General features: G+C 48.1%; 3 protein-coding genes across 5 annotated transcripts; 2 read left to right on the top strand and 1 right to left on the bottom strand.

The window, feature by feature from the left end:
* Nucleotides 1–27: 27 nt before the first annotated feature.
* On the top strand, nucleotides 28–19,585 carry PTPN6 (protein tyrosine phosphatase non-receptor type 6). 3 transcript variants are annotated; one of them, XM_071763350.1, is made up of 17 exons: nucleotides 28–183; nucleotides 379–453; nucleotides 5,979–6,025; nucleotides 6,309–6,431; nucleotides 6,724–6,918; nucleotides 9,967–10,189; nucleotides 10,903–11,019; nucleotides 11,179–11,292; nucleotides 11,707–11,803; nucleotides 12,279–12,358; nucleotides 12,450–12,599; nucleotides 12,707–12,838; nucleotides 13,113–13,267; nucleotides 14,005–14,072; nucleotides 14,419–14,570; nucleotides 15,221–15,318; nucleotides 15,439–19,585. In XM_071763350.1, the coding sequence occupies exons 3-17, from the start codon at nucleotides 6,018–6,020 to the stop codon at nucleotides 15,545–15,547; spliced, it is 1,821 nt and encodes a 606-aa protein (XP_071619451.1). In that variant the 5' UTR covers nucleotides 28–183; nucleotides 379–453; nucleotides 5,979–6,017; the 3' UTR covers nucleotides 15,548–19,585. The 3 variants fall into 3 exon arrangements, with proteins under 3 accessions (XP_071619451.1, XP_071619445.1, XP_071619437.1); XM_071763344.1 differs by having other exon boundaries at nucleotides 31–183; nucleotides 376–453; XM_071763336.1 differs by lacking the exons at nucleotides 28–183; nucleotides 379–453 and adding an exon at nucleotides 5,406–5,595.
* A 3,046-nt stretch (nucleotides 19,586–22,631) lies between these two features.
* Nucleotides 22,632–25,437, bottom strand: PHB2 (prohibitin 2). The gene is made up of 5 exons (XM_071763537.1): nucleotides 25,232–25,437; nucleotides 25,058–25,142; nucleotides 24,888–24,967; nucleotides 23,393–24,778; nucleotides 22,632–23,351 (listed from the first exon to the last, which is right to left on the bottom strand). Exons 1-4 carry the CDS (start codon nucleotides 25,356–25,358, stop codon nucleotides 24,507–24,509), a joined length of 564 nt encoding a protein of 187 aa, XP_071619638.1. The 5' UTR covers nucleotides 25,359–25,437; the 3' UTR covers nucleotides 22,632–23,351; nucleotides 23,393–24,506.
* Nucleotides 25,438–25,535: 98 nt separating this feature from the next.
* Nucleotides 25,536–27,844, top strand: EMG1 (EMG1 N1-specific pseudouridine methyltransferase). Its single transcript, XM_071763578.1, has 6 exons — nucleotides 25,536–25,776; nucleotides 25,854–25,955; nucleotides 26,245–26,386; nucleotides 26,768–26,826; nucleotides 26,996–27,145; nucleotides 27,529–27,844. The coding sequence occupies exons 1-6, from the start codon at nucleotides 25,630–25,632 to the stop codon at nucleotides 27,640–27,642; spliced, it is 714 nt and encodes a 237-aa protein (XP_071619679.1). The 5' UTR covers nucleotides 25,536–25,629; the 3' UTR covers nucleotides 27,643–27,844.
* The last annotated feature ends 150 nt before the right edge of the window (nucleotides 27,845–27,994 follow it).

The raw sequence follows: 27,994 nt of genomic DNA, 5'->3' as shown, positions 1-27,994 counted from the left end.
GGCCTTGGCCTTCCCCCACCCCTCTAATTATTCATTAACCACAGCCCAGGAAGTGCTTTGCAAATGGTGAAAATTAAGTCCTCTGCTCGAGGCCTGTGGTTTGCCTGACCTGGAGCTACCTTCTTCTTAGTCCTCCTAGGAACAGGCAGATTTCAGGACTCTGCCTGTGCAGATCAGACACAGGTGAGTCACAGGAGGTGCCGCAGCTCCCAGGCACTGCCAGCTGCTTCTCCAGAGCTGTGGCACTCACCCTCATGGGCATCCAGCCCTGCCGGGAAGGTGCGAATCCACCCCTCCTCCATCAAGGTCTTTGATCTCTCCCCCAAGTCCATCTCAAGATACTTGATAATTCCAATATCACCTTATTTCCTTTAGTAGGACACCTCCTACACCTGCTGTTGTCAGTGCCCTGTCAGCGGGGATCTGAGTCAAGATCCTGATGCCATCTTGCGGGTGAGTGCTGTGAACACTAGCCAGAGGAAGAAAACAAGAACTGTTGGTGAGGAAAAAAAACAAATTCTGGCAGTAGGGATTGGGCACAGAAGGGAAATAAACCACCTTCTAATAAGAGCTCCAGGAAAGCCAGAACTTGGGATTGCTGTTACTGTTGCTCCTTCTCACTTTGATAAAGAGCAGCAGGGCTTGGTTGCCCATTTTGCTTTGGCTACTCTTGACAGCTTCACAAAACGTTTTTGTACAGAGAACAGGTGGCTGACCTTTTTAATCCTGGTTATTTCTTGGCTCCCTACAGTCTTGATAGCCCTTGATAGAGCAGCAGGCCATAAAATCTTCATGGTCAGTCCAAATGTTTTATTTTTGCTCTGGAGACTGCAGTGGCATGATGTAAGGAAGTGGGATTCACACTAGCATTACTCTGTGGTAAGGGTCTGTGCAACCACTGTGCTCCAGCACTGTCCTGGGGTCCTGTGGCCTGACAGACAGCATCTCAGCTGGGCAAGTCACAGGATGATGGTCCATCAGCCCATTCCCTGAGCTCAGGTGGCCTTCAGTCTGCACTAACAACTGTATTACAATACAGCTCTGTGTAGAACAGCAAAACCTCTTGTCTAACATTATCTCAGTGCTGAGAAATGAAAGTGACAAATGCGGTGCTGATTTTCAAAACGGGCTCCAAATGAGATACCCCACATGTGAGGGAAACAGACCAATAAAGTTGGTATCTGGGCAAGAGGGTGGACAGTAGAACAGAAAGCAATGGATGTGATATTAAAGAAAGAATCAGCATCTGCTTTTGTAAAGGAAAATCATGTCTTGTCTTCTGAGGGACTTAGCAAGCTTGTGGATAAGGGAGATCTGGCTGATAGAGTTTCCTTGGATTCTAAAAAAAATGATTTAACGAGCTTTTCACATCAAAATCTTTGAATAAAGCTACAGTCATAGCATAAGAAGGAAGACAATTTTTTTCTTGGATAAAGAATTAGTAGAAAACAGACAGAGAGGGTGGAAATAAACATCTATTTTTTTCAGCAAAGGGAATTAATCAGTGGTCAGATCACTGAGGCCTAACCTGAAATATATACCATTCAGCATATTCCCAAATGACCTAGAAATAGAGCTTGGATGGTGAGGTGACAAAATTGGCTGATACTAGGAAGTTGTTCAGGATAATAGGGTGGGAGCTGACTGAAAAATTGGAGAAGGACCCTGTGATAGTCAGTGAGTGGACAGATGAACAGAGAATAGCAGATGAAATAAACCCAGGCATCTGTAAAACAATGTTCATGGAGAAAAATAATTCAGAACTTAAATATAAAACAATGAGCTGTAAACTAATCTTAACTACTCTGGAGTAAGACTATGATCATATATAAGTCCATGTTAACTTAGTGCTTGGTTGTAGTGAACAAATAGCAGGAATCGAAACTGTGTCTCTCTCTGTATTTGTCCATACATATACATATATATATACACACACACACACACACATATATATATCTCCAGCATCTTGAATGCTGCAGTTGTGTGCCATCCTTCACCCTTATCTACAAAACAATGCACCAGAGTTGGAAACATCAGAGGTGTAGAAAAGCTCTGTGTGAAGAACATGTTAATAGGGTTGGAGTCTTCAGCCTGGGAAAAACCTCAGGAAGGATACAGACATTGCAGGCCTATAAAATCATGATCAGCTAGGAGGGGGTGAATAGGAATCAGGAATCAGATAATTTTCTCTCTTTACAACAACCAGATATATAGGTTAATAAGCAAGCCAAAGGAGGGGCTTGCTCTGTAGCTGAGCAATGAAGTTCTTGCCAAAGAATGCTAAATTTATTATGGATATGATGGTTGACTCTTCAAGTAGCTGCAGAGGTTTAGGAAAGGGAAAGAAACTCTTCCTTTATCCTTCCTTCAACAACCACTTTGACCTTTGGATCCTGGAGTCCAACCCCCTGCTCAAAGCAGAGCTAACCCAAAGCTACATCTGTTTGCTCAGCACCTTGTTCAGGTGAGTCCTGAGCATGTGCAAGAGTGCAGATTTCCCAGCCTCTCTGGGGCACCTGTGGGGAGGAGTGTGTGTCCAATTTTTCCTCATACCTAATCAGAATTCCCATTGCTGCAAGTCATGCCTGTTGCCTCTTGTCCTTTTGCTGTGTCCCACAAAGAATGCAGCTTTAAATTCCCCAGTTTCCCTCTAGGTAGTCTCAGACAACTGTTAACCCCCCCATAAGCATTCTTTCTCCAGGCTGAAAAACCTCAGCTCCCTCCATCTGCTGTGCTCCAGGCTCCTAGGTGGCCTTGTACTGGATTCTGTCCAGCTTCTCAATATCTTTTCTACAGAATGTCAGATATTGGTGTATTTTAATTAGCTCTTTCATTTATCATCTCCTCAAAATTTGTTCCTGTGGTAGCTGTAGCTTGGCTTCACAAAGGGTTTACAAGGTGAGGTTCTGCCACCTGTCTTGAACTGAAAGTCAAAGAAAGAACAGCATAGGAATACTTTATCTGCTGAAATCTTTCGACCTGTTAATTGTATTAAAATATTTTCACAGCTCAGTTATAGTCTGCTGTTGCATACTGCAGCCATTTAGGAGAGCAACCTTACAAATACCAACCATTTGCTTCTCTACTGTGATATTTGCCTCCCTTACCAGCAGGAGCTCCTCCTTGGTAGTTTTTAATTAGATGGTCCAGATTAAAGACACCAAGGCAGCTTGTGCATCCAGTCCTTTTTTTGAGCTGAAAGCAACCAGAAGTATAAATTCATTCTGTAAATTATGTGATCTGGGATTTTTCATCCACCGCATGTGGGTTACACTGCACCCTGTGGCTTTTCCTACTGTAGGATGCCAAATTGCATGGGTTTAGTGCTAGCTCATCCTTTCTGTTCTAATCTGGGCTCTTTGTTACCTTGTTCTTTCCATTCCCCTGTGTCCCACTAGCGTTCTCTTTCTCAGGCAGATTTTCTTCTTCAACCAGTTCATAAGGTGTAGGGGTGCATAGGTTTTATTTTTATTTTTGTCTACCATGTCTTTGTACCAACTCTACATAATCTAATACTCTTTTTATATCTGGAATTCTCTTTTGGGACTTCTGCCACAAATTCCTGCCATTTCTCTCCTATCACTAAACAGTATTTTCTAGACTGGCTCTAATTTAGGTGCAGCCTTTCTGATGCAACTTCTACAACTTCGTAGGTAAGCCATTCCCTTGAGCTACATGTCTCTGTGCATTTAAAGTCTCCTTTTTTAACATCAGTTCTAAGTCAGTACAGCTGGATCCCTGCAGCTCACAGCCAGCTCATCACATGTGTGAAACTAGAAGCTGTTGTAGGTGCCTGGACTGCTTTTCTAGCAATGAAGTTTAGCTTCCCACTCATCTCTCCTGTACTTCCCTTTGATATTGTTTTCTGTCTCGGCCATTAGTTTTATCTCAACCATTGCTAGCAGCCTGCATAGGTTTTTGCAGGATTTCCCAGTCTGGTGGTGTGCAGAGAAGTCTACAGCTGCTGATACTTGAAATGAACAAGTCTTTTCCTGTTCCTGCTGCCCACACCACCACACAGAGTACCTGGGACAACCCAGAAAAAAGTCAGGCTTATTTGCCAGCTGGATTGCCCTCTTTGGCCACTGCTTAGCTCCCCTTCTTTCATGAGAGCTGCAGATCTTTAAACCAGTGCTGTGGAAAAGGGCCATTATGGGCCATAGCTGGAAATTACAAGGTAACCGGAAATTCTTACGGTTTTTTTCTTTGTAACTGGCTGTCCAGGTTGGTAGCTTTGGCCTCATCAGTATGGTGTTCTGGGATTTTGAGGGTCCTGGGCTAAGATTTCTTGGTGCTGTGTGCGCCCACTGTAGGCAGTAGTCCTGCTCTCTGTCTGCTTTTGTGGGCAGCTTCAGCACCTCTTCCCACCCCATCCCTTTGGAGCTACCACTGCTCCCACAGGTGGCACCCCGCAGCAAGCAGTTTTCAGGAAGGCAGAGTGCTGGCTTGAACCTTGAAGTCTGCAGCACTGGGTTTGCACAGATTCCCCCTGTGGTTACTCAGAGCACAGAGGATGCTTCCCTGCCAGAGATCTCATCAACAAGCTGGAGTATGGAGGATTTCAGCTGGGTAGCTGAGGGCAGCCCAGCAGAGCCAAGCCGTGGGTAGGTGTGCTGTGGTAGGGTAGTTAATTGCTCAAGTTCAGCGCTACAGGCTGGGCACAGAGTGGTTGGAGAGCAGCCAGACAGAAAAGGACCTGGGAGTCTGGATTGACAGAAAGCTGAACATGAGCCAGCAGTGTGCCCAGGTGGCCAAGAAGGCCAATGGCATCAGGATCAGGAACATCTGTATCAGGAACAGTGTGGCCAACAGGTCCAGGGAAGGGATTCTGCCCCTGTACTCAGCGCTGGTGAGGCCACACCTCGAGTACTGTGTCCAGTTCTGGGCCCCTCAGTTTAGGAAGGATATCGAGGTCCTGGAGCAGGTCCAAAGGAGGGCAACCAGGCTGGTGAAGGGACTCGAACACAGAACCTATGAGGAGAGGCTGAGGGAGCTGGGGCTTTTCAGCCTGGAGAAGAGGAGGCTCAGGGGAGACCTCATCACTCTCTACAACTCCCTGAAAGGAGGGTGTAGCCAGGGGGGGGGTTGGTCTCTTTTCCCAGGCAACTCTCAGCAAGACAAGAGGGCACAGTCTCAAGTTGTGCCGGGGGAGGTTTAGGTTGGACATTAGAAAGAATTTCTTTACTGAGAGGGTGATCAAGCATTGGAATGGGCTGCCCAGGGAAGTAGTGGATTCTCCATCCCTGGAGATATTTAAAAAGAGCCTGGATGTGGCACTCAGTGCCATGGTCTGGTAACTGCAGCGGTAGTGGATCAAGGGTTGGACTTGATGATCTCTGAGGTCCCTTCCAACCCAGCCAATTCTATGATTCTATGATTCAATGTGTCCTAGAGTGTGCTGCCTGCTTCGGCCTTTCAGGTGTGTGGGTGCCCCTGGGCAGCTGCGGTCCCCTTGGCACCGTGGCAAGGGCTTGAGGTGGGGGAGAACTCATGCCTCTCACTGGCTTCTCGAGGAAGAAGAGGAACAGAGGTTGTGCAGAACCGAATTTTGTGAGCAAGGCTGGGACTCGAGATGTATCCACAGTGTCAACACTGGTATGAAAAAAAGACAGGAACCCAAGAATAACAGGGGGGGATGGGGAGGAGAGACACAAAAGGAGAAGCAGAAGTGTGTGTAAAGCAGCTTGGGGCTGAGGAGCCAATGGCTCAGAGTGCTTCCTGTTCCTGGAGCCGCGCGTGCCCACCCACACGGGTGGCCACCAGCACTGCAGGGAGGGCCAGTGATCACGGCACGTATCCAGAAACAGGTGGATGGAGAGGGTCCGGAGGGACTGACGGAAGACGCCAGGAGAGATACATGGCCAGCTCCCGAGAGGCACAGAAACAGCTTCGTGTTGGGTGCTCTGTCACAGACCTCCGACTTCCCTTTTCTCTCCAGTGCGAACTGATTTTTTCTCTGTGTTTTTTGAGTTGCTTAGGTGGTAGCCACTTGGATCTCTCTTCTTTTGCCCTCCACGATGGTGAGGTAAGAGGGACTGAGAAGTGTGTGTGTGTGTGTGTGTGTGTGTGTGTGTAAAGAGAAAGTAGGACAGGAAATTTCCAGGAAAGTAGTCCTGGAAATTGTATCTCAATGGAAACCTTTCAGAAGCTGGGGGAGGTATCAGGTAGGAAGAGCTGTTGCTGTTGTCTGTCACCTGTATGGGTACCTCTAGGGTTGCAGACTGGGGACCATTCTTCACCGTACAAGTCTCCAGAATGGTGCCTGGCCTTTTTCATTCACCTGTTCCTGTTTTTATCTCCTCTACTAGGTGGTTTCACCGTGACCTGAGTGGGCTGGAAGCTGAAGCCTTACTGAAGGGTCGAGGTGTCCATGGGAGCTTCCTGGCCAGACCCAGTCGGAAGAATCAGGGGGATTTTTCTCTTTCAGTTCGGTAAGTAACTTGGATCTCAACTTCTGTCTTTCCAAGGGTACATATGCAGAATGCTTAGATCCTCACATATTCTATGGCATCTTTTCATCCCAAGTTCTTCCCAAGCTGTAAAAGGACCTGGGCTTCGTGGCATCTTCTAGACACTCCCCCAAGTTGCCCCAGGAGCTTATCTTTCAAGTCATCTCCTTTCATTGGGATGGTTTTCCCTGGTTCCACAGCAGGAGGTAATGCAGAACATTTTCTGCCTCTTTTCCAACTGCCTCACTGGAGTGCTTTATGCATCATCCCACAGGGTTGGTGACCAGGTAACCCACATCCGCATCCAGAATACTGGGGATTTCTATGACCTTTATGGAGGGGAGAAGTTTGCCACCTTGTCAGAACTTGTGGAATACTACACACAGCAGCAAGGCTCGCTGCAGGACAAAGATGGAACCATCATTGACTTGCGATACCCGCTCAACTGTTCCGACCCCACTACAGAGAGGTAAGGAGAAAGCAGAGTAGCTGGTCTGTCTGTGATGAAACCTCCTCTGTGCTTCATGGCTTCTTTTTGCCCTTTATGCACCACTGGGGCAAATCCTGGCAAAGACAGTCTTCTGCCTCCCATACCCTCCTATGGGGGCAGCATCCCCAGTTGGACATACCATGACACATCACAGCAGACATAAGAGGGCTCTAATTTTACTTGTGGTTTCCTGTTGTCTTTGCTATTTATACGCTGTTTCTTAAAGAAAAAGTTGTGGTGATAGTTAGAGGTCTGCAATGGGCTGTAGAGTGACATGTTATGCGAGAGCTCTCAACCTTGCCCCAAACCTCTTTGGTTATTCCAGGCCTGGGTGACTAACACAGCTGAGAGCAGGACCGTGTTCCCCTACTATTCCTAGCTTGCTTAGTCTCCTTCCTGTCTCTGCTTTGCATATGTCTCTGACACCCAGTTCCTAAATCAAATCAGGTGGTTTTGCCTTTGCCTTGTGCTTTCAGGCTTTTTGATGCAGCTCGGGGAGCAGCCTCCATGTGCTCTGGGGCAGGAAGGTCCTCCCTAGCACCTGGAGACAGGAAGCAAAGATGCCCTGGGTGAAGCTCCTGGGTACACCCCCTTGCTTACTCTGGATTCTGTGAGCAGAGGGGCCAGTGCCTGCAGACAGGCTGTCCTCTCCATTCAAGGGCATTTTGTTGCAGCCCTGCAGTTTCCTCCCTTCCTCCCTGCGGTTGGAAACTTCTCCCCCCACCAGGCAATTACGAAAGCTCCTCTCACTCTCTCCCCAAGTGATTTTCCATCACGTGGCTTTGAAGAGTTGGGTTCTACTGGGGGAAGGGAGGGGGGAATGGGGCCCATTAACCCCTTTCTTACCTGTGGAGGGGAGGCCTGGAGACCTCTTTGATGAGCAGAAGGGCTCAACAGTTCCCTGGGGGGCATCTGAGCACTTACCTGCACGTGGTGGCTGGAGCCTTCTTTGGGAGGAGGATCAGAAACTAATGAGTGCTGTGCAATGGATGTCACCAACTACTTCTTGCAGCATGTGAAGTGAGGATCAGCAGAAGTTACTTGCCAGGGCACAACATCTTGCTGTCAAAATTGTTCCTAGATGTCGTGTACAAGAATGTGTTGCTCTGGCCAGATGCAGGGGTGAATGCATGCCCCAGCTTCTTCTGTGACTGGGGCATGGCCTCCTGAACTCCATTTCAATTTTTGGTAACAGGTAGCCCTAGCAATGCAAAGTTCATCGTAGACACCAATACCACCCCAGGCCTCCACTCTTAGCTGCTCTGTAGGCAGCAGACCCGCTCCCATGGCCTTTAACCACTCTGGCTTTTCTGCTGAGCATCAGCTCGGCCTTGGTGGGAATGTGTGCAGTGATGTATGAAGCATGGCTGGTGCTTATTGCAGTACCTGTACGATCAGGAGCAGGGAGAGGCATTTTAAGTTGGCCTGATGCAACAGCTACCTGCTTGTGAAATGCTGTCCATGAGGGGAGATGGACAAAAGTGGCTCTGTCTCCAGCTGCTGAGGCAGCCTTTGGGAAGTGGACAGAGCTGGAGTGACCATGGCTGTCAGCTGGCACAGCAGCCATGCTGCAAAGGCCCCTGAACACAGAGCCCAGCACACGGCTCCAGCTGGAGATGGGGATGTCCCAGGGTCCCAGGTCCATCCCTGCTGGAGGAGAAGGGCCCAAAGCCCCTCCCTGACAACCAGCTGGGAAGAAGGGAAGGGGCCAGGGCAGGAGCACCAGGGCTGTGGTGGCAGCTGGGCTGACACAGGTCCCAACCCAGCCAAGACTCCACCAGCAAATGGGTACTGGAAGGAGTAGGATGATAACAGAATATTTTCCAGTGCCTGGGATACTTCATAGCTCTTAACTTTCTGTAATTTGGATCTCCAGCTCCAGCTTCCAAGCAGCTATTGTGGAAACAGGGCAGAGCTGCAGTGAACATGGGCTTTTGCATCTCTGCTTGGCAGTGCTCCCAGGACCTTCTGATGTGGTCCAAAGAGTCTGTGAAACTTGGGACAGGCATGAAGAACTAGAGGATCTGCACATAGACAACCTGGGTCACATGTGGAGTTTCTGCAGGGCCAAGAGCCCTCCAGTAGGAGAAGTGGCCCTTCAGAAGCCTGCCCCTGATGAGCTTCACTTGCATTCATATTGCACAGTGCAGTGAGATCCCATCAGGCAGGCACACTCTCTCCCAGAGACCTTTGTCAGTGGGAAGGTGCTTAGCAGCAGCTGTGACATTTGCACTGTGTTTGTGTCCCTCTGCACCCTACAGAAGGGCAGAGAGCACCTTGGTCAGATGGAGAGGATCTTCACCTTGTGCTGAGAGGAGAGAAGGAATTGCTGACTGGGTGTTTGCATTGAGGACAGGATTGTGCACATGGATCAACAACAGTGATAAGTGACAGGAGCAGAATAATGTGCTCCTGGCATTCACTCCCATGGCAAGGCTGATTGCTACAGTAGTGGGAATTACCCTTTTGAAGAAGGGGCCAAGTTTCAGAAGGAGATGTTGCTTGGATGGTTCTGTAATGGATCTGATCTCCACACAGACATTTAGGTGCTGCTAAATCCTATGGGAAGAGTTTCTGACTCACTGGGTTTTTTTTGTTTCCCTGGTATCTGACTTCCCAGAGCATCTTGCAGCAGTAAGGCTAGAATCCCAGTAACTCTTGGAGGTGCAAAAACCCATGGACTACCCTCCCCCAGTTGGCCTTCAAGCCAGCAAGCATTGCTGACCTCTGCTTGGGTGTATCTCACCACTGGATCACACTTGGTGCTTTCCCACTGTGCATTCTGGTACCAGCATTCTGCTCACCAGGTCCCTTCTACCTCCACTTTACCCCCTTTTTTGACAGCTCTCTACTTCTTTCTGTATCATCTACTTTTCCCAAAATCTCTTGGTTTCCTTCCTTCTCTCTTTCCTTCTGTCTCCCCCTTCCTTTCTTCCCCCTTCAGCCTTCCCCAGTGTTGTTGCTCTTCACTCATCACACTTAACTGCATCTCCACCTCTCTTCTGTCCCTCTGTTGTTTTTTCCTAGGTGGTATCACGGGCACCTGTCAGGCTCTGCAGCTGAGTCACTTCTCCAGGCCAAAGCCACCCCTTGGACCTTCTTGGTGCGAGAGAGCCTCAGCAAACCTGGAGATTTTGTCTTGTCTGTCCTCACTGACCAGCTTAAACCTGGGTCTGATGCTTCAGCAGCTGGGGCAACCAGTGCCTCTGGGGCACGGCTCAAAGTCACTCACATTAAGATCATGTGTGAGGTGAGCAGTTGGGAGAGAAAAAGGGAAGGGAGTGGAAGAGGTCTCTGCAGATCTCTAACGATCATGTCCTCGAAAGCTGGGGCCCTGTCAGCTTGGATACCACCATCAGTGTTTCTGAATTTGGATCAAAGTGCTGTCGCCTTGCAGGTTCCTTTTGTCCTTGCCTCAGCCTGGGTGACCATGGGCAGTTTGGGGCACTCAGGCACTGGAGGAAGGAGGGCTCAGTGTGATTGAGAACTCCAGTACAAGGAGTTTGTGCTGGAAGAAAGAAAAGAATTCACAATCTAATTACAAGCTCAGCAAAAGGGTCAAAAGCTCTCGGAGGAGGAGTGGCATCTGCAAGGCCTCCACTCTTAGTCTGAAGGATGTTACCAACCTGGCTATTACAAGCTCTCCTGTTTCTTTCATGTGGGATGATGCAGAGTGGAGGGAGGTTTCAAGGACAGGGAGCAACTGACCTTAAATATACCTGAGGAAATATAATTTCTTTGGGCTTCCGCCCACTGGGTACAGGAGTCAGTTCACCATGCTATGAACTTGATGTTCTCTGGGAAAACTTCCATTTGACCTCCCTTCCAGAGTAGAAACTTTTCTAGATGGCACAGGGTGGTCCCTATGGTTTTGCACCCCAGTGTTACCTTTTCCCTGAGCATTATCAGCTTGGTCTGTTGCAGTGTTATGAGTGGGATGTTACACACTCTTCCTCTATTTAGAATGGACGCTACACAGTGGGAGGTGCTGAAACATTTGACACCTTGGCAGATCTGGTGGAGCACTACAAGAAGACTGGAATTGAGGAAGTGTCTGGCTCCTTTGTGTACCTGAAGCAGGTAATTCCCCTTTTCTCTGTTTCTTGGTGATCCTTTGGAGGGACACACTTGCTGCTGCTTTCTGCTTGTGTCCCTCTCCTCCTTTTCTCCACAGCACACAGAAAACACTTTTCAGCAATCTCTCTCTCATGCCAACCCATTGTGTTTTCACATCCTCAGCCCTACTATGCTACGAGGGTGAATGCTGCTGACATTGAGAATAGAGTGCAGGAACTGAACAAGAAGAGTCAATCTGAGGAGACGTCCAAGGCTGGGTTCTGGGAGGAATTTGATGTAAGAAAGCACTGGGGGACATTATTCTGGCTTTTTGGGAAGTCTGTGTGTACCACTTCATTCTCCATCCTTGATTTATTCCTGGACACAAGCTTTTCAGGTGTCTTGCAAATTCTCATCAATTTATCTCTGAAAGAAGTCTATGTGGCATCTGTTCCCCTGGGTAATGAGTGTCATCTTTAAGACAACCCAGTAAGATAGAAATGTGCCCTTTCATGGTTGGGAGAACCTATCACCAAGACAGAAAGGGCCTGAGCCTTGGACTTGTCAAGTCTATATTTGTTTTTCACTTCTCTGCTTCCCCACAAGGATGCCCCACTGTCCCCACAGTCACCACTGTTCATCTGAGTGCCCACCTCCCTCCCTGGTCATACACTGTGACCTTGCCATGACTGTTCTTTCTTCTCCTCTCAGAGTCTGCAAAAACAGGAAGCCAAGCACCTGTTTGACCGTCATGAGGGTCAGAGACCTGAAAACAAGAGCAAGAACCGATACAAGAACATCTTGCCCTGTGAGTCTTGTTTCTCTGCCATGAAAAAAAAAAAAAAACCCACCTCAAATAAACAGACAATGAAGAGCTGTCTGAGCCATTTCTGGCCCTGCCTCAGCCCATTCTATTCTCCAGAGTGGGTGAAAAGATGGGTGTGTGACACTGAGGATTTAAGAGCTGACATGAGAGGTCGCAGGCTTTTCATGTCCTTGAAGGAAGGAGGGAGGGCTGGACCAGAGTCATTAGTTTCTGACAGTCCATTTGTAAGGGCAAAGAGATGGGAGAATGTGGTGAGATTGGTCTGACCCCAGAGAAGGAGAGGTAAAAATATAGGGCACACTGCATGCACTGGGTAGCATGAATGAGGTGGAGTGGGGTAGTGAAGAAGCATCTTGTAACTGGGCACAGATTATCTCATTGCTCTTTTTTTGTGTGTTGTGTTTGGTTTTGGTTTTTTGTTTTTTTTTTTTTTTCTCTTCTTTCACTGCATTGTCAGTTGATCACTCCAGAGTCATCCTCCAAGGAAGGGACCCAAATGTACCAGGATCTGACTATATCAACGCCAACTATGTCAAGGTAAGACTCTTGAAAAATGGCTGTATGCCCAAAATGAGGAGAGGCCTGTCTCCTCCTAAAGCCCTCCTGATCTTCTCCTGTCCACACTCAGAACAACCTGATCAGCCCAGATGAGTGCACCAAGACCTACATCGCTAGCCAGGGCTGCCTGGATGCCACAGTCAATGACTTCTGGCAGATGGTGTGGCAGGAGAACACACGCATCATTGTGATGACCACACGAGAGGTTGAAAAAGGGAGGGTAAGTAGCACCTTGTAGATGCCTTGGAGCTGCCCTCTTCAACCACTGCTCTGCTTTTTCTCCCCTGCCTTCTGCCTGAACTCACCCTGCCCTCTCTGCCCATACAGAACAAATGTGTGCCTTACTGGCCAGAGATGGGCAACACAAAGGAATATGGTCCCTACCTCGTGCAGAATGCCGGGGAGCACGATGCATTGGAATACAAACTCCGGCGCCTCTGTGTGTGTCCAAAGGATAATGTGAGTGTGCCTGCTGGAGGGCTGTCACTGAGCTTGGGTGTCTGTATGTCACTGCATGGCTAAGGCTGGGAACTGCTGGGATAATGCTGCTCTTGTATCATTCTTGGGGTTGCTATTCCTACCTGGTTTGGGCTGGAATCACACTGATGGAATCACCAAGAAATGCACAGGAGACAGAGATTATCTCTGGCTTCAGACCCACCTCTCCCTGGGACAGAGGCCTGGGACAGGACTGGGTTGCAGTTTTACCAGTGGGGTGTTTTGTTATTATCAGGATAAGGCTGTGCGTGAGATCTGGCACTATCAGTACCTGAGCTGGCCTGACCATGGTGTACCCAGCGAGCCAGGAGGAGTGCTCAGCTTCCTCGACCAAATAAACCAGAAACAAGAGAGCATCCCAGAGGCAGGGCCCATTCTGGTGCATTGCAGGTTGGTACAGAGGTTGGGGTTTGAAGCATTTGCCATCCTTTATCTATGGTGAGGTACAAAAAGACTGCCCTGCTGCGCCAGCTGTTCCCCAGGACTTGTGAGTAAAGCATATCACACCAATTTTCTCTTTGATGCCCCAGACCAACCCCAAATGTTGTTTAAGGGCAACAAAGCTCATGAAGGGCCTGGAGCACAAGTCCTGTGAGGAGCAGCTGAGGGAGCTGGGGGTGTTCAGTCTGGAGGTGGCTGAGAGGAGATCTTAGAGCTCTCTTCAACCACCTCAAGGGCGGAGCAAGGAGGGAAACAGCCTCTGCTCCTTAGTGAACTGTGATAGGACCAGAGGGAATGGATAGAAGCAGTGCCAGGGGAGGTTTAGGCTGGATGTTGGGAATTTTTTTTTCACTGAGAGGGTTGTCAGGCATTGGAATGGCCTGCCCAAGACAGTGGTGGAGTCACCATCCCTCGAGGCATTTAAAAGGCATTTGGACCTGGTCCTTATGGACATGGTGTAGTAGACGATTGTGGTGTTAGTCAAGGTTGGACTGGATGATCTTGGAGATCTCTGCCAACCTAAATATTCTGTGATTCTGTGAACCAAAGTCTTAGCCTGTTGAATCCATGACTGTTTTGTGGCACTGGTGAACAGCTGCTGTAAGTGCTGGATCTTTCCCCAGAAGTAGCTGCATTTTGTTTCAGGAGCTGCGTTGTTCTGACCTCTGCTTGTCCTCTCCTTGCAGTGCTGGGATTGGCCGCACTGGGACTATCATTGTCATTGATATGATAGTGGAAACAATCTCTACCAAGGGTAAGAGGACCCCAGAGTATTTTGAAGTAAACTGGCCTACCCAGCAGGGCTGTGCCCTTAAGCCCAGCTGCAAAGGGATGAAAACTGTCATGTGGAAGTTGTCCTACCACAACCCATGAGATGTTTGTGCTGTCCTTGCTATATGGCAGCTGCTGGACCTCTGCACCATATCCACTCACTGTACCTGCAGCCTTCTCTGAGCTTGAGCTCTTCCCTCCAGGGCCAGACTTGAAAGGTGCTGAGCAGAAAGGAGGGATACAAGGTCCACTTGTGGCTGGGTTTGGTGGAGAATTGGGAAAGGGAGCCAGCAAATATATCCATAAGCTTTTCTGGTGCCCCTTGCCAGGACTTGACTGTGACATTGACATCCAGAAGACCATCCAGATGGTGAGGGCCCAGCGCTCAGGGATGGTGCAGACAGAGGCCCAGTACAAGTTCATCTACATGGCCATCTGCCAGTTCATAGAGGCAACAAAGAAAAAGCTGGAAGTTATCCAGGTGAGAAAGGAGACTGTACTTTCCTCTCCTGTAAGTCCAGGCCCTCATGGTGCTGGCTCCTTCCCCAGGTTTTAAGCTAGCACTGGGACCTACACAGACTACAATAGTGCACCAAAATTTGAGTCCCTGTTCCTCTCTTCAGAATTAATGGGCCAACATTACTCTGAACTGCTAAACAGCAGTAAGTTCTAATGCAGTTATTTCAAGTATGTTCTATTTAATAACTCTACCAAGTGCTGTGTTGCTACTAGCTGAATCTAGGACAGGCAAAGAATTTGCCCTCTCCTTTCCTCTGCCTTTTTCATCCCGGTTCTTCAGTTGCAGGATTTTCTCCTACCAGCTTGTAAGTGCATCTTTTATCTCTCCTTGTAGTCTCTAGCAGCATCTAGTAGCTGCTGCTGTTTGACACCCTTTAGCTAACCTGTGGCACTCTCGGGTATTCCAGAAACCTGCTGCTCCACTGTACAAGGATGCATTTGCACCTCTGCTGCTCACCTGCAGAGTGCACTGAGTGCCCATGGATTTCAGCAGTCCCCCAACCTCCACAGAGATCCTAGCACAAAGCATGGCTAAACAGCCAGGACTCTCCCATGGTGCCTTAAATGCTCCTCCCAGACCACACTCTTCTCAGTTTTTTTTCTCTCCTGTAGTCTCAGAAAGGCAAACCAAATGAGTCCGAGTATGGGAACATTTCCTACCCCCCTGCAATGAGGAATGCACGTGCCAAGGCTTCACGACAATCCTCCAAGTAAGAGCTCAACTAAACCAGAGGCCCAGACATGTGTGCCTCTAGCAATAGTCTCCCTCCTGGCTTGGCTGGCTTTTTCCTCTTGCTCATTTTTTCCCTTGTTCTTCCCTGGTCTTACAGGCAGAAAGAGGAGTCAACTGTTTATGAGAACCTGGGGAAAAAGGAGGAGAAGGTGCGGAAACAGCGCTCCTCAGAGAAGAAGCTGAAAAGCTCACTAAAGAAAAAATAAGCATATTTTGCAGGTACCCCTGTGGGGGTTTTGAACCTGGGGTGCACGACTGGAGCTCACGTCCAAGCTGGCCTGTCTCACATCCCCCACTCTTGAACTGGAATTAGGCCTTCCCCTTCTCTTCTGTGCCACCTTTAGGTGCCCTGAACCAGACCGCTTTCCAGCTCAGATGACTTCATTGTCCCTTGTCTGTGCAGGCCAGCAAAGTCTTTTTGTGACCTTTCATTACTCATTAACAAAAAAAGATCACTCCCCCTCCTTCCCCACTGGGGCCCAAATTCACCTCTGCCGTGTCAGCTTCAGCAGTCTTCTTGTGGAAGACTTAAAGAAGCTCTTTATAGGAGCTATACCTCTGCCACTGCTGAGAGTTAGAATTTAGCCTGTCAGTGTTCCCTGTAGCCTTAGCTTTTAGAATATGGAGGTTTTGATGTGTTTCAGCTCAGCTTCTCTGCAACACAGTGGGAAATTCCTCCTGCCTTAATACCAACTCTCCTCTCTACAACCTCTTTTCTATTTGATCCTTCAATTGGATGCTGTAAATACATTGGGATTCGATGGGAAGGCCACGTTTTCTCCTTTGTAGATAAACATATATTTGTTTGAATGCTGAGTCCCAGAAGTTTTTTCCTGTATTTTTTTTTTTCTTTTTGAGTATAGCTGTACTCTTGGCTTCACTTGCAGCGCTGCCAAGACTTGGAAGAGTGGCTCTGGCTTTGTTTGCAGCCTCCAGGTGCCTGGACAGAAGCTGTGACCAATTATAATGGCTCCTTGGTGAGAGGCTTGAGTGTTGTCAGCTAAGTCTGAGTACAGAAAGTGAGCTGTGACAAACTTTGATGCAGGCTTTTGTGTTTAAATTTTAGTATTTGGAAAAGTAGTCCTCGTGCCCCCATATTATTAGTCATTTTGTCATCTGTCACATCTCTTTGGTGGTGGCCAACCTGAGCTGCAGGGCAAGTTTGCTTCAGCAAACAGTGTAGGTTCCTGACTGCTCCCTCCTAGGTACCACTTGATAGAAATGAATCTTTATGGAGAAGATAGATTAGACCATGGCCACACTGTGGCTTCACAGACATGAGTCAGTCACCTACAAGGAGCAGCTAAAGGAACTGGATTATTTAGTTTGGTAAAAAGGAGGCTGAGGGGGTAAGATACTCACATCTACTGCTACACAGAGGGGTGGTAAGAAAATGATGGTAATGTGAAATAATAATACCAGAGGCAACAGTCCCACATGGCAGTTCAGGAGGCTCAGAATGAACACTGACTGGTTTTATCAGACAGCATTCAAAGAGGTGCCCAGAGGGAGAATTTTGTCCTTGCAGGTTTCCAGTACTTGCAAGGACAAAGCCACAGGTGATTGGACCCTATGGTAACATCACCACTTGCAGCAGCAGCCTGGACTAGGACCTGCTTATAGATCATGGCAGGGAGAGTTCAGTCCCACCTAGGGAAGTCTGAAATGGGTCATAAAGTAACCTAGGACGCAGACCAAGAATTTTTTGAAATGTGGGAATTTTGTCTGGTCGGAGCCACACCTAGATCCTTTGTGGGAAAATAACTGCACAATCAATCCCCATCAGGTGCCTGTCCCAGCACCATACTGAGCACTTTGAAAGTCAGATGCAATCATCCCCTACTTTGGCCTAAGGATCTTAGGACTGGCATCTCTCTTCACAGTTCAGGATGAAAATCCAGATGGGTGAAGGGGTAGAAAAGAGAAGGAATGAAATGTGCCTCCAACTCTGCTCCGTGTAACCTGAGGTACAGGGGTAACTTCACGGGTAACAGCCAATGTGCCTGGGAGGTGACACACAAGGGGAAGCAGCTCCTGGGTGTGTAGTACCAGCTGGAAGCAAGCACTGTATCCTGGTCACCCTGCCACCTGCCAGAGGAGGTGCCCACACTCCTGCACTTGGCAGGAGGGAGCAGGAACCCCATTGGGAAGGCAGTGTCAGGATGACAGGCAGGATGATTTAGGCAACTTCAGCTACACTCCCTGCTTGGATCTGGTGCCAAATGCATTAACAGGGCCAAAACAAGACCAGACAGTGTCCAAAGGAGCTGCCACAATTGGTATTGACTTCAGCCATCCTAACACAGGGAGCAGCATTTCCCAGTGCAGGTACAGCAATAATGCACTGCCAAGAGGAAAGAACAAGAGGAAAGAGGCAAAAACAACTTCACCCTGTGTCTGAGCAACAGACAAGCACATGAAGGACAAATCACAGCACTGAGGATGAGTGCCAGATGCCATCCTGCACATGCTGGGGGACATTCTGCCTGTTCTTAGCTGCAAACTGTCTCAAGCAAGCAAAGGCAGAAGTGATGCCACAGCAGCCATCTCATCCTTCTTGAGTGCAGCAGCTGACTCTGAAACAGGAGGCTGGGAAACCTGTCTGGGATGAAGACACATACCTGAGACAAGATACACTGGGAGGAAGGACACTGCTTGCAGTTGTTTGATACTGCAAGAAACTTGGTTGAAGTGCTTGGAAGACAGCAGATACTTTGTTAGAATACCGCTTCCCATGTGCCAGAGCTTCCTCTGAGCCAAGAGGAACCTGTACTTACTAGCTAGTTTTGCAACTCTGTTGCCACTAGAGGAAAAGGGAGGAAAGGGACAGTAAGAAAAACTGGGCAGAGAAGTTAAGATGGAGTAGAGGTGCACTGTTTCACCACCAAACAATGCCAGACACCCTCCCTCTTCTAAGCCACAGGACTGAAGACCTGAAGACTTTGAAGAAAATCATACTATCTACTTTTGCTTTACACTCCTGTGTAGCATCAGAGGCTGCAACTCACTTCTTTTTTTAAAAGCTGCCACAGCCTAAAGCAAGGCATGCAAATGGTTAGCTTAAACTCTACCCAAAGCATGAAAATGAAAACATCTTGTGGAGCAAGATCAGGTTACTCTGAGAACCTCATTTGTGTTTACAGTTCCAGAACTTAATGTGTTCATTGTACCTACCAAGAACTTTCATGATTGTACACCAATGTGCAGCCAGGCAAAAGGGCCGCCCTGGGGTCTATAAGGCACAGTATAGTTAACCAGTCAAAAGTAATGGTACCACTGCACTCTGCATTGGCCCAGTCTCCCCTTGAGTACTGTGTGCTCCACAATATAAGAAGGATATAAAAATATTAGAGCGTGTCCAAAGCAGGACAACTAAGATGGTGAAATAAGGCATTTTTAAGGAGCAGCTGAGGCTACCAGCTTTGTTCAGCTGAGGGCTGACTTCATTGCTGCCTCACAAGGGAGGTTCTGATCTCTTCTCTTTGGTGTCCTGCAACAGGACACAAGGGAATGGTGTAAAGCTGCATTAGAGAAAAGTTCTTCACTGAGAGGGTTCTCAGCCTCCCCAGGGAATGGTCACAGCCCCAGCCCTGTCCCTGCTCAAGACATGCTTAGACAGTGGAGGTCAGGACACAGTAGATACATGTTGCTGTGACATGGAAAAGCAGGTAACCCTACACTCATTTTTAGCACAGAGAGGTAAGAAACTGGCTCTGTCACCCATGCAACCGTATGAGGATTCACCCCTCCTCATTCTCTCCCCACCCTGTGATCTCACAGCGAACAGCAAAGTATTTCTCTTGCTCGTTTCCCAACATCCTGATTCTGTCTTCAAACCAAAGCTCTGTTCCACCTTTCCCTGTGCAAAATAACCTCCTTTTCCAGCACTGAGCACACTTAGACATAAGTGTAAATTTTTGAGGTTTTAATTTTTACAAATGTTTGAAAGAATCACTGAGCAGACAGTGACACAGATATTCCAGCAGTGACAGGCACCCAATGAATGACATTTTCCTGAATTCAGTCCCAGGTTCTCTTGGGATCAAGAGTGAAAGAGAAACAAAATTCACTACAAAAAAAGCCTGGTGCTGAAGGCAGCAGAACTCCCCCACTTGGCAAAAAAAAAAAAAAAAAAAAAAAGAATAAAAAAAGTTCCAATTTTACCCTATAGAATCCTAAAGGTTAATGAAGATTAAAGGTGAATTACTATATTCACATGGGTTAACACCAGTAAGCACCCTTGCTCTCTCCCCAAATTTAATTGGTGGGATGAAGAAGGGATTACAGCTGCTTAAGGGCAGAGCTGTAACTGGATCACCAAAGATGGAGCAGAGGCATGGGAACCAAATCTGGATACTTGATTAATAACTTCAAAGTGAGGGCAAACGGTGCTAGTGGAGGCAGTTCTAAACTCCTCACTTGTATCTTCTGCTGGTCAGCGAGGCTGGTTCTAGGAGGTTTTAGTTTCTTTCATTTCTTCCCTTGCTTGATTATAAGACTATCACTGAAAGAGAGACAGAAGGGATTAATTAGTTCAGAAAGCACAAAGCTGAACCTGACCTGCACTAGACTTGTGATATGAGGTGTCACACCCAAAGGATACAGACTTGCAAGTCCTCTCTATGAAGGACTACTGGGGATTTTCTCAAAGCACCTTACGCATTCTAGAATGAGTAAGGCAAAATCTGGTGAGAATTAAGGAAGAAGGATCTTACAATCAGAGATCTCATGGAAACCAGCTTTGATTTCCTTTATTGATTCTAAGAAATCTAAGCTCTTAGCTGCACGCTATTAGCTCAGCTGGCTCTGCTTTGTCTAGTAAGCATTGGAAAGATTAGGTAAAGTCACCACACTCCTGCCAGTTCTGAAATCAGAGAATGGGATTTTCTAACACGGACTGGAAAGCTTTTAGAAAGTAACAAAAGAATCTTTCCTGGAGATTGTTATCCCAAACCAACAAAAACCCCTAAGATCACCTAACTGAGAGCCCTCTCTGCTATACATGCAGGACACCCTGTCTGCCTGAGGACAGGTGAGAAGATGCTCCTGCCTCCTCCACACAAGGTTCATTTTGGGCCACACACACACAGAGCTCCAATTACTAGCTCTCTCCTAATTGATGTAGGCATTTGTGATTTGTGTGGCCCCTGCAAGGAAGGCTTCAAGCTTCAGATCACAAGTGGGAACTGTGGTAGAGACGGGGTAAGAAAGCCCAAGCCAGACACATCCCAGGCACAAGGCAAACATCAACACTCTTGTTTGAAGTACTAACAAAGTATCAAAATAAACAGTGTCTTACCTTCCTCTGTGTGTCAGGAGATGCAGTAAGGAGGGTGGGAAAAAAGGAAGAAAAACAGGAGTAAATTGATTAGATTCAACAGAAACCTCAATTTCCACAGTAAGACTGCTCCCTGCTTGTCTGTGTCCTCTGGCATCAGGGTCCTCTCAGAGAAAATATCCTGAGAGAGCTCCAGAAAGGGACCCAGCTTCACAGATAAGGTACAGGTAAATCCACCCACAACAGCCATCAGGCTCCTTTACCTGGTAAATCCCTCATCCTGCAGGTTCAGTACCAAGTTATCTGCTGTGAGATACACACGGTTTTGTGAGGCAGCAATCTGAAAAAGAAAGCCATTACAGAGATGGCATAAAGGAGTATAAATACACACAGAGGAACAGCACTAGTACGTAATCCATGTCCTGGTCCAAATACAGCATTTGTTTTATACACTTATGATCTCAGTTAAATCAATACAATTCCCCAGAAGAAGTCTGTAACTTCCTGACTTCCCATCCCAGTGCCATCAGACTTTCTAAAAGTGCTCATTCTGTCTCTCTGTCACACAGACCTTTGATCCCACGCTTATCTGTCCCCCTCTTTCAGCCTGCAGGAAACCAGGAGCTTTTGGTGGCTGCAGGCGGGTGTGGGTGATGGACTCTGATGTGGATCTGGCTTTGTCGTATGGGGGGTGTGAACTCCTACCCTCACACCTAATTGCAAGATCATTGCAAACTAAATCTTCAGCTCTCCTTGAGCAGAGGAGGCTGGACAGGAACAAAGATCAGGACAGGGCAGGTCACATTCGCCTTAAACTCATCACGTGGCCACTGGGCTGGGAGGACAGCACGAGGGCTGCAAAAGAATGAAGGAAATTCTGTGCCCCAGCGCTCACCGTTTTTGAGATGTTTTGAGCAGCTCGAATCTTCCGTAGCTTGATGTAGCCTGGGTTCCTGCTGAGAGCTTCACCGAGGTACAGGGGAGCACAGATTAAGGAAAAGCATGCCAAGAGAAGCTGCCTACCCCCAAGTGTCTTCCTGAACCATATCATCAAATATTTTAGCAATCTCAGTCCCAGTAACTTGGGCCTCTGAGCAGGGATATTTTTACTTCTCCAAACAAAGAAGAACAGTATGGGTTATGGAGACACTCAGGTGATAAAACTGAAGCCTTACAACACAGAGTGAAGGCTCAGGGCCTCTCTGCTCTGTCCTAAAGCTTCAGATAAATCTCACTCTGCTCAGCTGTTGGTGGGGTAAGGGAATTAATGACAGTGACCTATTTGAAGCTATCACCTGATAACAATCTTTTAAGTGTGAGCCCAATGCAACAGATTCACAGGACTGTCCAGCTCACAAGCCAAAATCCACAAAATTTCCCAAGGCAGGATATCATCTTGGCAGCTGTAGCTTCCCCTTCAGCCTGAACAATCTTCTGCTTCTGCTCCTGCTTTGCCTTCTCCACCAGGAACTGGGCACGCTGTGCCTCCTGCTGGGCTGCAGAGAGAACAGCCAAAAGCATTTGAAGGAGATTCCACCTTCTGAGCTCTCCACCAGAAACCTACAGCTGAGGCATGGGGACTCCACTTCCCAAAGTACTAACAGCATTCTGGGGCCATATCCACAGATAGGAAATGTATCTGAGTATACTTCACATTTTCTTAAATAAAATCAACAGCATCCAGACATCCACAGATAGGAAACGTATCAGAGTATACTTTAGATTTTCTTAAATAAAATCAACAGCATCCAGAACCTCTACACATAACCCTCATATTAAGTGACAGAGTCCCAGTCTGAAGAAGAACCCTGGGACCTCAGTCCCTCCAACACCATTTGCTACCATCCAAAGTTTCTGGTAACACTCACGAAACAACCCACTTGGCTCTGGTTACTAAGGAGGCTCAGATTTACGGAGCAGTGACCTACTGGCCCAAATCTCCATTCCCTGTTTAATAATTCAATAAAAAAAGCCCAGGCAACCCACCCTTTGCAGGCACAGCCTGAACTTACCCACTTGCTTTGCCTCCACAGCCGCTGTGTACTCGCGGCTGAAGCTGAGCTCTGTGATAGCCACATCATCCAGGATGAGGCTGAAATCCTTGGCTCTCTCTGTCAGCTCTCGTCTAATGAGCAGAGACACCTGAAACACAGGCACAGCAAGAGGAGTCACAAACACAGCCTTTTTTCAGTCCCCCTGACCTCCAAAACTGAAGCACGACTGCTCTCCACAGCTCATTCACACTGGGCCCGAAAAAGACATCACCTAAAGAAACCCTGAACCATGGACATTAATTAATGCCTATCTCAGAATCTGTTGCCTCTAAACTACTCTGTATACACAAAGCTACACCCAGCACTGACAAAAGTAAATGGCAGCTTACTTATAGTACTTAACCATACTACACGATTAATATTGCAGAAATAATTTCAAAAAGCTTATTGAAACAATTTTTTTTTTTTCCTTTCACATCCTACCACGTCGAGTTCCACAGTTCCCACACGTGTTTTTGGCACTATTTCCTTCTCCATTTTTGAATTTGCCACTGTTTGCTCTTTGGCTGTCTCCTCATGTTTGCATTCAGATGCAAAAAAAGTTACTATGTAATATGCTTTACCACATATCACATCTCTTAATTACTGTAGCTACTTTTCTGGTGTGCCTACACCACTTTTTTTAGTCTCTTTAAATGAGTGTTTTTGGTAAGTACTTTGAATTATTCTATTTTAACTCTGAATTATTCTATTTTAACTTTGAATTATTCTATTTTAACATGCCAGTATCTTTTTCAGACAGGCTGAGAAATCCTGTACCAAATACTGACTTAAACAGAATTTACTGCTACAGTGTCATATCCTTGATGAATTCAGCATTTGCTTTTACTTTTTTTGTAGCTGTTTCTAAGCAGAATTCTAAAATGACACTGGAAACCTTCACCAAGTGAACTGCAAGCAAATAACTATGTAAAGTCACTTTGTTATCTTCTATTATCAACTGTTTCAAAGTGTATCATTTTACAGTAATCAATATATTACGAGATGGCAAATTCAATCCTGTTTGTTCAGAAACTTCAGGGATAACCAAATCCCTTACAGACAAACACATCCTCCCTTTCCACTCACTCTCCTTACACGTGACCTTTTACAAATCCTTTTAGCAGACACCGTGTGGCTTAGCAAGAGCCCTGAAGTCCCTGCTATGGATCAGCTCTCACAACCAGACACTTAGCTCTACTCTTTGCTTTTTTGTCATGGATCAGAAACTACCAACGAGACGCTTTGTATTTCAGATTCTGACAACTTATCATCTTGAGCAGCCTCACACAGCATCTGCCCTAAAGCCTTTGAAAAGAACACCAGCAACTCCTCTCTCCCTCAGCTGTGATAACAGACTCATATTCTCAGTATCTCTGCCAACCAAACTATCAGAATTCAGACTTTGGGGTATATGCTTTTTTAAGCTGAATATTTCTATTATTTTGCAACACCCCCCATATTACTCTCTAATCCTTTTTTAAACACAAATATAGGCTACCCTTCTATAGCACCCACTACTGAGCATTTATTGTTTTGTTAACTACTCATCTACTTTGCTTTCCAGATCCTTTAGAACAGTTTAATTTGCTTTGAAACTCTTCCCAAACCCATGAAGGGACAGCTATTTAAACCCAGTTTTAACCAATACCCGTAAAATCTGATGTAAATCAGCTCTCCCTCCCCCCTCATTAAATTACGTGGCAGGTTTGCACTCTAATTGGATGAATTAAATTTTCTTCTCAGAAGCCTGAGGCATAGGCTTAGCGTTTCTATCTAATTCAATCAAAGTGTCAGCGGGATATAGTTCCATGTCCTTTCTGTTTGAGAGCACCACCTACTAACCTAAAACAATTATCCCTCACCTCTTACCACATTCTCCATATACAGCTTAGCTGTTTCTTTGCAACCCGAGTGTAAGTCTATTTCAGAAGAATTCACCTGTGCTCTCTGAGTGATGAGCTGTGAAGCATTAAACTTGGCTACTACACTCTTTAGAACTTCATTAACGATAGAAGGCAGCACTCGCTCCTCGTAGTCCAGCCCCAGACGCTGGTACATGCTGGGCAGCTCTGCGGCATTGGGGCGGGTGAGAACACGCAAGGAAATGTTCACCATCTGCAAATCTGAACAAGAGGGGAAAGAGGCGTGAGCGGGGCCGGACTCCTGCCCCCTCCGCCCGCCCCACGGGCGCCGTCTGGGGCCTCGTGTTCCGCCCCGAGGGGCCGCTCTCACCTTTGGAGCCGGTGGGGGAGGAGATTTTCCGTGGACGGGCTCGGATGTCGTAGATGATGGGGTACTGGAACCAGGGGATCCTGCGGGGGGGCGGGAAGCGCGTTAGGGCTCGGGCAGCCGCCGGGGCCGGGCTCTGGGGCCGAACCGGGGGCGGGGGAATTGGGCCCTACCTGAAGTGTAGCCCTTCAGCGAGGATGGTGTCCTGCTGGACGCCGCCGATGCGGTTGAAGAAGATGGCCCGCTGCCCGCCTTCCACTGCGGGGAGAAGGGACGCGGTCAGCGCGGGAGGGGCAGAGGGCGCGGGAGGGGAGGGAAGGGGGAGGTGTGCCCGGGGAACAACTCACCGATAAAGACGGACTCGCGGACGCCGTAAGCCAGGGCGCCGGCGCCCAGCAGCAGCTTGAGGGCGGTACCGACACCGCGCGGCCCGGCCGGCAGCCGCCCCGCCAGGTCCTTCAGGTTCTGCGCCATGGCCGCGCCGCGCAGCGCGCCCCGCCGGGAAGGACACCGGAACCTCCCGCCGCCAAAACGCTCCGGCGGGCAACCGCGGCGCCGGAGGTGCCACCGCCCCCCCACACCGCCTTCCGGCGAGTCCGCACGATCTCCGGAAGTGGGTCCGTCCGGAGCCAGATAATCGGCGCGCCCCCGGCGCCATCTTGGGTAACCCGCGTAGGCGGAGGGCGGCCCGGGGCGGGGCTGCCGGTGCCGGGCGGGCGGGGCCGCCATCCGCGGCGGAAAGGAAATGGCGGCGCCCAGGAGGCAGCGTGGGGAGAAGGAGGAAGAGGCGGCTGAAGAGGCGGCTGAAGAGGCTGCGGCGCAGGCCAAGCGGCCCCGCGGGCAGCGGCGGCTCTTGGTGGTGCTGGAAGGGGCGAGTCTGGAGACCGTGAAGGTGAGGGCAGCGAGGGGCCCGGTCGGGCCAGCGGCGGCTGCGGGTGCCCCTGCCTACCTGTCTGCGTTTGGCCCTAGGTGGGGAAGACGTTCGAGCTGCTTAACTGCGACAAGCACAAAGCGCTGCTGCTGCGGAACGGCCGGGACCCCGGGGAGGTGCGGCCCGACATCACCCACCAGGTAACAGCGGCGGCCGCGGCTCCTCGGCTTAGGGAGGAGCCGTCCCTAAGCGTGCGGGTCTGCTTGTGTCCCTGGAACGGGGGGGAGCTTGGTCTTCTCTATGCTTGCAGTTTGCAAGTTTAGTAGCTCTCTCTACTTGGATATGGGGTTGTTTTAGGTCAGCACTACAGTAGAATTCTCGTGTCTAAACGAGCTCCTTTTCTGCCTTAACATCGGTCTCTGCTGCATTCATGGGGCCTAACCTTCAGGTTTTCCAAGAGTCCTCTCTTCTGCACCTTTTCTGTTTCAGAGTCTCCTGATGCTTATGGACAGCCCCCTGAATCGGGCTGGTCTGCTGCAGGTTTATATCCATACTCAGAAGAATGTTCTAATTGAAGTCAATCCCCAAACCAGAATCCCAAGAACCTTTGATCGATTCTGTGGTCTCATGGGTAAGTGATTTAAACTTTGTAGCAGCCCCAGATTAATGGAAGAAGGTATTTAGGAGTGGAAGAATTTTTGGAAGGGTCAAAAAGCTGTACCAGCATTAAAAATGTGAAAGTGAGAAAGGACCAGGAAAATGAGAAGTGCCTTTTTGTGAATTCCAGCATGTCTACTCCAACCACGTGTTCCTTGGCACTGTGGGGAAACCCTGCCTGGGACTGTGCTGGCAGCAGAGTAACTACCTGATCAGTATTTCTTAAGCACTGCTTTAGAAGGTACTAGGAACTGTAAAGATAAGACTCGTCTATCTGTAGCTCTGATCACTGGGTAAGGAGAGGATTCCTCCAGCAAAAGAACAGACAGATGAAGCAATTGTTTTTTCTTGCCAGTTCAGTTGCTGCATAAGCTCAGCGTTCGAGCAGCTGATGGGCCTCAGAAGTTGCTGAAGGTAAACATCCTTGGACTGTTCACATGTAAAGTTGCAACACTTCTCCTTTGGACCTGGTGATATAGGAGTGCTTTCCTCCCCCACACCCCTTGATTTTTGATAGAAACTATGAACTTAGCCTGCGTGGTAAGGTCTATCTCTGCCCCTATTAACTTTCTGCTCTCTGTAGGTGATTAAAAATCCAGTCAGTGATCATCTCCCTGTGGGCTGTATGAAGATAGGTACCTCATTTGCAGTGCCAAAGGTGTCAGATCTGCGTGAGCTGGTTCCTGCAGCAGAGCCAGTTGCCATTGTTGTGGGAGCTTTTGCCCATGGGTCGGTAAGCACACATATCCCTTACTTGGAGTTATAAAATATCTATCACCTCGATTTAATTCTTGCTCTGAGTATGGAGATTCTTTTTTTCCCCCTCTCTTTTTATTTGGTCACCTCCCTGCCCTCCCCCCCACCCCCTCCATATCCCGCTCCCTCTGCTTTTTCCCCACAGGTAGGCTTGCAAAAAAAGCCCCAACACTGCAACATTTGGGTCTTTCCTCTCTCCCACGAGAGGGCACTAGTGAGGACTTGCAATTGTCCTGTTGTGTTTTTTTATGGTTCTGTTCAATATTTTAGAGTTACTGTGCCTCTCCAGCGAATGGAGATGGGACTAAGTGAAAGCTTACAGCTTGATTTACTTTTTTTTTCCCTCCTCCCTTTCCCTAGGTCAATGTTGACTATACAGAAAAGATGATCTCCATCAGCAACTATCCCCTCTCTGCTGCCCTGACATGTGCTAAAATTACTACTGCCTTTGAGGAAGTCTGGGGAGTAGTATGAGCTGCTCCTTTCCTGATGGACTCTTACACAGTGACTCCAGATTCTGGAGAGGTTCTCTTACTTAGGTGTGGACCTGGAAGACTTTGGGCTCCTGGAAGGGAAAAGGCTTCTATTTTGTCCTTGTAGCTTCTGGAGCAACGAAACTTTAAATGCACAACCCCTTGACCTTTTTTCCTCGTATTAAAGGCCACTTTTTATAAGAGTGCTTGTGTATTCGACTTTCTCATGTTTTGTATGTAGGGAGGGTCGATCCCTTTATAGCAGGGACCCAGCCCAAATTTGTCAGGGAATGGAAATTCCTAGCTGTGCCCTTACCCCCCCGCAGCTGGTGTTGCTCAGTCCTGTAGAATCA

This window comes from Heliangelus exortis, chromosome 1 (assembly GCF_036169615.1).
Source record: "Heliangelus exortis chromosome 1, bHelExo1.hap1, whole genome shotgun sequence".
Taxonomy (NCBI): Eukaryota; Metazoa; Chordata; class Aves; order Apodiformes; family Trochilidae; genus Heliangelus; species Heliangelus exortis.
The sequence above is the reverse complement of the archived record's forward strand: the minus strand, read 5'-3'. Positions and strand labels throughout refer to the sequence as shown.